The 8,237-nt window shown below is 36.6% G+C and overlaps 1 protein-coding gene across 1 annotated transcript; it reads right to left on the bottom strand.

The window, feature by feature from the left end:
• Window positions 1-3,688: 3,688 nt before the first annotated feature.
• On the bottom strand, window positions 3,689-4,087 carry LOC102669427 (vegetative cell wall protein gp1-like). The gene has a single exon (XM_006577368.1). It carries the CDS (start codon window positions 4,085-4,087, stop codon window positions 3,689-3,691), a length of 399 nt encoding a protein of 132 aa, XP_006577431.1.
• Between the last annotated feature and the right edge of the window lie 4,150 nt (window positions 4,088-8,237).

The following is an 8,237-nucleotide window of genomic DNA, read 5'->3' as shown; positions in this document are numbered from 1 at the left end:
CTATGAGTGCTGCCACTGTCGATGAGGACAGTGACATGAGCATGGTTGAGGGAGCCAAAGAGGTGGAATGTCGTCGGGGCTGTCAACCCAGAAAGGGCGTTGAAGCTAATGTGGGGGGTGGGGTCATCAGGGGGAGGTTCAGGGGTGTCTGTGGTAAGAGAGTGAGAGTCGAGGGTTTGGGGTAGGGTAAGGTCGGGTGGGTCGTCGGGTTCTGCGATGAGAAGGAGGATTCGACCGCGACACTTGTTGGATGGGCTCCACTTGTCGTCGCAGTTATAGCACAAACCCTTCTCTCGTCGGAGGGCCATGTCTTCTGGAGAGCAATGGATAAAGGGTTGACGGGGTGGTACGGGAGGGGTTTGTGGGGGTTGGGAAAGGGAATGAGTGATCGAGGGAGAGGGTGGGTTGGGTCGGTAAGGGTGGCGACGGTCGAGGATTTTGTCCTCCTGTAGCTTAGCCAGGGCAGTGGCCTGAGGGAGGGAGATAGGTTGGAGTGCGAGTACCTCCCGACGGATTTCCGGCGATAACCTGGAAATAAAACAGCTGAGCAAAAAAGGAGGGGGCAACCCGATGATGCGATTCGCAAGGCGCTCAAATTCCGTCAAGTAATCATTGACGGTGCCGCACTGGGTGAGCTTGAATAAGGCTCCCTTAGGATCCTCGTAGTGCGTGGGAGCGAATCTGGTCTAGAGAGCCTGCAGAAAGCCAGACCAAGAGGTGATGAAGCCATTGCGGTAAGACCACTGGAACCAACTGAGTGCTGGACCATCGAGGTAAAACGAAGCCAAGGTAATTCGCTCTTCTTCTGGGGTTGACTGATAATCAAAAAACTGAGAGATCTTAAAGATCCATCCCAGTGGGTCTCGACCATCAAATCTGGGTACTTCTAATTTGATATGTGGTTTAGGTGATGCAGGTGGAGGTAGCGCGGGGGTGGGTTGTGGGTGACTGAATTTGTTGAGGAAGATGGCGACTTTGGAAGCAAGGTCGGAGTGTTGGGCAGCCAAGGACTCGTGGTGGAGGGTAAGGCGGGCTAAAGCTTCTTCTAAACGATCGGTGGTGGTCTTGCGAGTACCATGCTCAGCCATGGCAGGTCAGACCAGCTGTTATGGTTCGAATTAGGTAGCAGGGAATCCTTGTATTCGAGAACAAGGGAGAACTCCTAAGATAATAAAATGGACTGAAATTTTCCTCTGCTTTATTCATATATTTCCTTTGATATTTATAGGTTATCTGATATAATGTCATAACAGAATTGGATAACCAATTACACCACGCAATTAACAAAAATAGAAATATCTCCTAACAAACTTTGTCCTATTGTGCATAGGGGAAATTATCGCACGTGTTGAGTTCCTGAACTTCTATGCATAGTCAGTCAAGTAAGTGGGTCTGCTTTTTATCCTGATGGGCCTGCTGTTGACTTTGCTACAATTCTCTTGGGCTTCTGAGTTGTTGGTGTTATCAGCAATACTCGTATTGCTAACAATGAGTCTTGGGCCTAGGTAAGAGGCAAAGGACCTAGGGATCATAGCTGGAAGGAACTAGAAAAATAAATATAAAAATATATATAATTATTTGATTAAAAAATTATATTATTTTGTGTTTATGAAGTACATTTTTTAGGTATTTTTTCTCTCCCTTAGGTTGTAGTTATAAATTGTGTTTAAAATATCTAACTCTATCATATATAAACATGTAATGAGTATATAATAATAAATACACTACATTTTTATTTTTCCACAAGATAAGAAACAAATATCACTACAAAAAAAAAAAGCTTTTCTCCGACAACCAAAATCTGTCGGAAACATTAAAAATTTGTCTCTAACTTGAAATTTCCAACGGATTTCCGATGGATAAAAATTCGCCGGAAAAATGGTGGTAGAAAATATTAATCGAAGGATTTTTTTTGTCCGTCGGAAATTTCCGACGACAAAATCCGTCGATATTTTTCGTCGAAAATTTCTCATGGGTTATTTCCGATCGATTTTTCTGTTGAAAATTTCTCATGGATTATTTTCGAAAATTAATTATTTCAATTTTTTCATTGATAATTTAGCAATTATTTTATGTATTTATATTATTTACCGTAAAAATTTGAATTAATACATACTTATAATTAAGAAATACTGAAATTGATAAATCCAAAACATAGATTAAAGTAAATCATCAAGTTAAATTGAAAATAAATGTAAAACAAACACACAATGTAAAATGTCAATGTCAATTGTCAATAGTAATTTTGTGTTGCTAAGTCAGTAATCAAAATAGTCATAAGGAGAGTGTCTCTGTTGGTCATCATGTTCATCTGTTTGGTCTTGTTGCGATCCTACTGGTGCTGGTGGTGTTGATCCTGATGCTGCTAGTGTTGGTCCTGATGCTGCTGGTGAGGTTGTTGTTGTTGATGAATAATGTTTTGCGCTTCAGGAGATAGGAACTGAAGGATAACTGACTGAAAAACATGCATCTCTTCCTTCGAATGGCAAGCTCCTCTCTCAGTCAGTTAATCTCTGCTGCATCTTCAGCACAACTGGAAGATCCTTGCGTATGCTGCATAAAGTTGTCATTTTCACATTTGTAAGTATGAGCAAGGTTTCCAGTACCATAAAGATGTCCCTTACGCTTTCGTCCTGCAGCTGCAACCCAACATCAACTCCTAAGTCTTTGTTCTTCAGTAGGGTCTAAAGGAGTGAGTTGTGATTCACCAACACTTAATGCAACATCAGACCTAGCTTGAGATAGTCTAGCCTCAAATTCTTCATGTAATTCATAAACAATTATTATTTCATAAAAATAATAAACATTTTAAAGGGTAGAAAAAAAAGATGCAAGATAATTGTATCACATGTGTTTGCTTTAGATCTATCATCGACAAATTGACCAATATCCTTTCGTAAATGAGTTTGTTGAAAGACTTCATCTACATATACAGATCGACCAAACTCCTCTGACTATTAACAAACATTATAAAATAAATATTAAGTGGTAAATTAAACAAGTATAAACAACTATGTATTATAGTTTTAATGTACATACCAAGCAAATGACGTGATCCTGCAAGCTGATAAAACCACCTATGTGCATACACCTACCCTTTTCAGATGCCTTTTTTTTTTGCCTGTGCACACTTGGAACAATACTCTGGTGCATTCCAATGTGATAACAGATCATTCCAAACATGATCTCCAATTCAATATGATCTTTTATTTTCATTTCGGGCATCCCTAAACATCTCAAAAAGTCTATGAGAGGCTTTTGAGTTAAAAGTTTTATTTGATTTCATTCTCTTCCTTGGGTCTCTAGACCAATTTTCTCTAAAGTATAACAAAGTTATAAAATTATACACAATTAGAAAAATACGAATTTTACAACTTCAGATAAAATAAAATAAAAATTCGGCATTACTATCCATTTCAACCTTTGAACTAATTCATTAAAGAAAAATAATATACCTTAAAATGCGAGGAAAAAAGTTCCTGATGATCTTTTGGAATCGTTCCCCATGTAGGCCAAGGCTAACCAAATTGTTGCCTAATGGACAAAGTGACAACCTTTGCCGCAACCTTAGATGGATGAAACCTAAATATAAAAAATAATTAATCAAAATAGTAAAATATCATATGATGTATCATATAAATTTTGTAATACTTACTCTCCATTGATTAGCGTAACCATAGGACGATCATTAAGGGGGGGGGTCTTCCATCGCCAAATTTGTAGCATCTTCATCTATAGGCACATTGACTACAACTAGGGATGGGGAAGGTGTGGATGTAGGTATTGGGGACGATCCACGTGCATTAACCAAGGATGGAGATGGTGTGGATGCATGTGCTGAGGATGGTCCACGTGCATTAACATGAAATAAAAATGGTCTAACTTCAGTCAGAGGTGGAGATGGTGTAGGTGCAACATCAGGAGGCCTAACTGACATAAACTCAAAAGACGGGAATGGGGTAGATGATGGCAGACTACCTCGAGGTGGTAATAGTCTAACCATATATCGTTTTTTCTTCGCAGTTGTCCCTTTCCCACTGGAATCATGTGATGGGGGTTGGGGAGGGTCAGCACCACCTGATGACATATCTATATATAGAAAATAATATTATAACATAAACGCTCAAATAGAATATTGGGATAAATGAAAATTAGATAACTAACAAACTTCCATATCACAACAAAATTAAAATACACTAACAAAGTTTTGAAGTATTAGAAGAAAACAAACATGTCTCTAATAACAAACATTATAACTGACTAACAAACATCAATGTCTAATCCTTTTCAGAATTGTAAACTTCAAAGTCATCTTCTAATTCTCCTTGTCTTGTTCAATATTATTTGATTCTCCATTCAAATTATTTGATTAATTCTTCTTCATTTGTTAACAAATTAGTAGGGTCTACTTCTTCAACACCACCTCTTAAATCTTGCAATCCAGAAATACTTTCAACTTCAATGACTTCGTTGACATGTGATATTTCCTCAACTTGGTAAGGCACATCATCTTGTTCATGATCGAATTCTATGTAATCCCTTGGTTTCGTTTTAATTGCAACACACCAACCACACTTGTCCCTTCTTGTTGCTGGATATGGCACATAATACACTTGCCTTAAATTATGTGCACTGATGAATGGGTTAAACAAATTATAGATTCTATCCATTCAAATTTTCACTGTGCTATATTTGGGATAAACTCTTGTTCCTTTACTCGCTGGATCAAACCATTGACAATAAAATAATACTACTCACTTAGGATAACTTTTAGTATTATACTCTAGCTCATATATATGTTGAATGACCCCATAAAAATCATCTGCGGTTTCTTCTGTAAGGCCTTTTACGTGAACCCCACTATTTATCATTTTTTTCCCTTCAGTCCATGCTTGAGTATGGAATTTGTACCCATTGACAAATGATGTGTGCCATTCTTTAACGTAACTTATCGGACCATACGATAAATCCTTAAAGTGTTGGTTTCTCATATTTATAGGCTCATTTATTACCTATGAATATAAAGAGTATGAACAATATTTTATTTACCATAAAGTAGCAAAATAAAATATACAATAACATACATACTTTTTCCTGGAACTAAGTAGGAAAATCTGCATGTAGATTACGAGTAAAGGCATTTGATTGAAATTGCAAGAATGAACTGTTCAAATACAATGTATTAGGAGTCAATATTTGAAGTATAATGCAATTGATAACCATAATTATTGAAATCCAAAGGGCATACATTGTGAAACTTACTCGAGGTATTGCTTAACTTCGTCATAGTTAATCAACACATGAACATGGACTATCTTTCTCATCATCAGTTAACCAGTGAATGAACTCCTTCCCAGAAGGACAACCTTGTTGGTCAAACACTAATAACTTTGGTGGACGCCTTTCAACTTCAATTGAAGTTTGATTCCTAATATTGTGCGGTGACAACATAAAGTTGTTGAAATAATGAGAACAGAAATAAGTTGTCCCACGATGTATGTAAGATACGCAAATGGATCCTTTAACTCAGGCCTTATTTTTAACTGCTTGTTTAGAATTGCCCATGAATCTACAAATTTTAATGAAAACCAAGTCATCGTTCACGAGCATTAAACAAATGAATTTTAAATAAAATACAACAATCATCTTAGTACCTTTCAAATGGATGCATCCATCTATATTGGACTGGTCCACTGAGTCTAGCTTCATATACTAGATGAACAGGTAGATGTTCCATTGAATCAAAAAAACTAGGGGAGAATATTCTCTCCAACTTGCACAGAATGAATGAAATATTTTGTTCCATTCTACTCAAGTCATCCTCCATCAAAGTTGTAGAACACAAACCGTTGAACAAATGACTTATTTCAATAAGTGGATTTAAGACATGTGGCGACAATGAGCTAAAAGCAATAGGAAGTAAACACTCCATGAACACATGACAATCATGACTATTCATCCCATGAATGATTCCCTTATCAACATTGGCACATTTGACCAAGTTAGAAGAATAACCATCTAACATTCATAGTTCTTTTATTGACAGGCTAACTATGTTTGGTCTGCAGTTAGAGTGTAATTTTCTTTTGGCTTTAATAACTTCCCGTTATCCCCTGACTTCAACTACAAGTCTTTATGCCTACAATACAAAGCTAAGTCTATCTAAGCCTTGTCATTCTCTTTTGTCTTACCACTGACATTCATCACAATGTTGAATATGTTGTCAAAGAAATTTTTCTATATGTGAATAACATCAAGATTGTGTTTCAACAAATTATTTTTCCAATAAGGAAGATCCCAAAACATACTTATTTTTGTCCAATGATGCCACTCCCCATATCCATGTACATTTGGTGGTGGCAGACCAGTTTCTATGACTTTTGGCAAATCTCTAACCCTATGCCAAACTTGTGTAGGTGTCAACATATGCGGTGGCTTATCCCTTTCTACTTCCCCTTTTTGAAGGCATTTTTGTTCTTCCTAAATGCATGATCACTAGGTAAGAACCTACTATGATAGTCAATCCAAGAAGTTTTTCCCCTTATTTGCCAATTGAAAGGCCTTTGTGTCCTCCATGCAATACGGACATGTCAGTCTACCATGTGTCCCCCAACCAGACAACATTCCATAAGCAGGAAAATCATTAATAGTCCACATCAAAGCTGCCCTTATCACCAAATTTTGCTTTCTTGAAACATCATAAGTCAAAACACCACTCCACAATTTCTTGAGATCATTAATCAAAGGTTGTGAATAAACATTAATGACAGTTGTTGGATTAAATGGGCTTGGTATGACACAACTAAAAAACATATAAGGTTTAGTCATACACATTTATGGAGGAAGATTGTACGGGGTAACAATGATTGACCAACAAGAATAAGGTGAAGCGGATGCTTGAATATATGGGTTAAATCCATTTGTGCATAAACTGAGTCGCACATTCTGCGTTTCAATATTAAAATCTGCATGTACCCGATCAAAGTGCTCTCAGGCTTCACCATTAGATGGATGACATAACATGCCCAAAGATCTTCTATTCTCATAGTGCCATGACATTTGGCTTGCAGTCTGCATTGATGCAAACAATCTCTACAACCTTGGTATTATAGGCAAATAAAACATCGCCTTTATTGGAACTGGTTTTCTGTTGCTTGTTCCAATAGTCTTCGCACGATACCTGAGCTTGTTACAAAATTTACATTCAATTAAGGCTCCATCATTGTTATAATACAACATGCGGCCATCCACGCAACAATCAATCCTCTTTGCCTCCAATCCCAACTTTGATACTAACCTCTTTGCATCATAAATTTTTTTTCGGTAGACCATCTTTTATAGGTGTTGCATCTAAAAGCATTTTTTAAATAAACTCTAAGTATTGGCCAAGAACATTCTAGTTGGACTTGCAAACTAAAAGCCTCACTGATATTGATAATTTTGAGTTTATTGTCCCTTCGTACAATGGCTCATTTGCCTCCACCAATAAATTGTAAAATCTTTGAGTTTCTTCATTTGGAGGTTCTTTTGTATTATTTGAGTTTGGAACTTCAAATGTCTAAGGTTGCCTGAGAGCATCACACATCATGTCTTGCATTAACATAAATTTTTCATGTTGACCGACATATTCTGCACTAGTTGAAGCATCCATGTAACTGGTTCCCTCATTTAAATCAATATGTGACATGTCTTCACCATGATCAGTCCAAATCCAATAATTAGACTTGAAACCATTTTTGTATAGGTGAACCTTCACAACTCTATCCTCCAAAATCGTAGTACAATTGCATTTAACACACGGATATTTGATCCCCCCCCATCATTGTGATACGACTCTTGCTGACTAGCTTTCATTACAAACTCTTCAACTCCCTCGACAAAAGACTCTTTCAAACTGCTTCTACCACTATAACATCTATGAGACATCCAATGACGATTCTAAAAAATATTATTCATATTTTGTATATTACAGAAAATAATAGGAATTTTCATGTTTAGTAATACATAATCTTAGAGTAATCTCTATTATTAGTAGCAAGAATTTTGATCATATTTTAGTAGCAAGAGTTCCCTATTATAATGATGGACAACAAAATTAAGTAAATAAAATTCGAAGGAGATGAAAATCATACTAGATAATAATTATCATCTCATATCATATCCATTAACAAAATAAGAAAAAAAAAACTAAATAACAATAACAAAAAGATAAAAATAGATGAAAAAATTGAATGAAA

The sequence above is a fragment of the Glycine max genome, chromosome 3 (genome assembly GCF_000004515.6).
Source record: "Glycine max cultivar Williams 82 chromosome 3, Glycine_max_v4.0, whole genome shotgun sequence".
Classification (NCBI taxonomy): Eukaryota; Viridiplantae; Streptophyta; class Magnoliopsida; order Fabales; family Fabaceae; genus Glycine; species Glycine max.
This window is presented reverse-complemented; position numbering and strand designations above follow the sequence as displayed.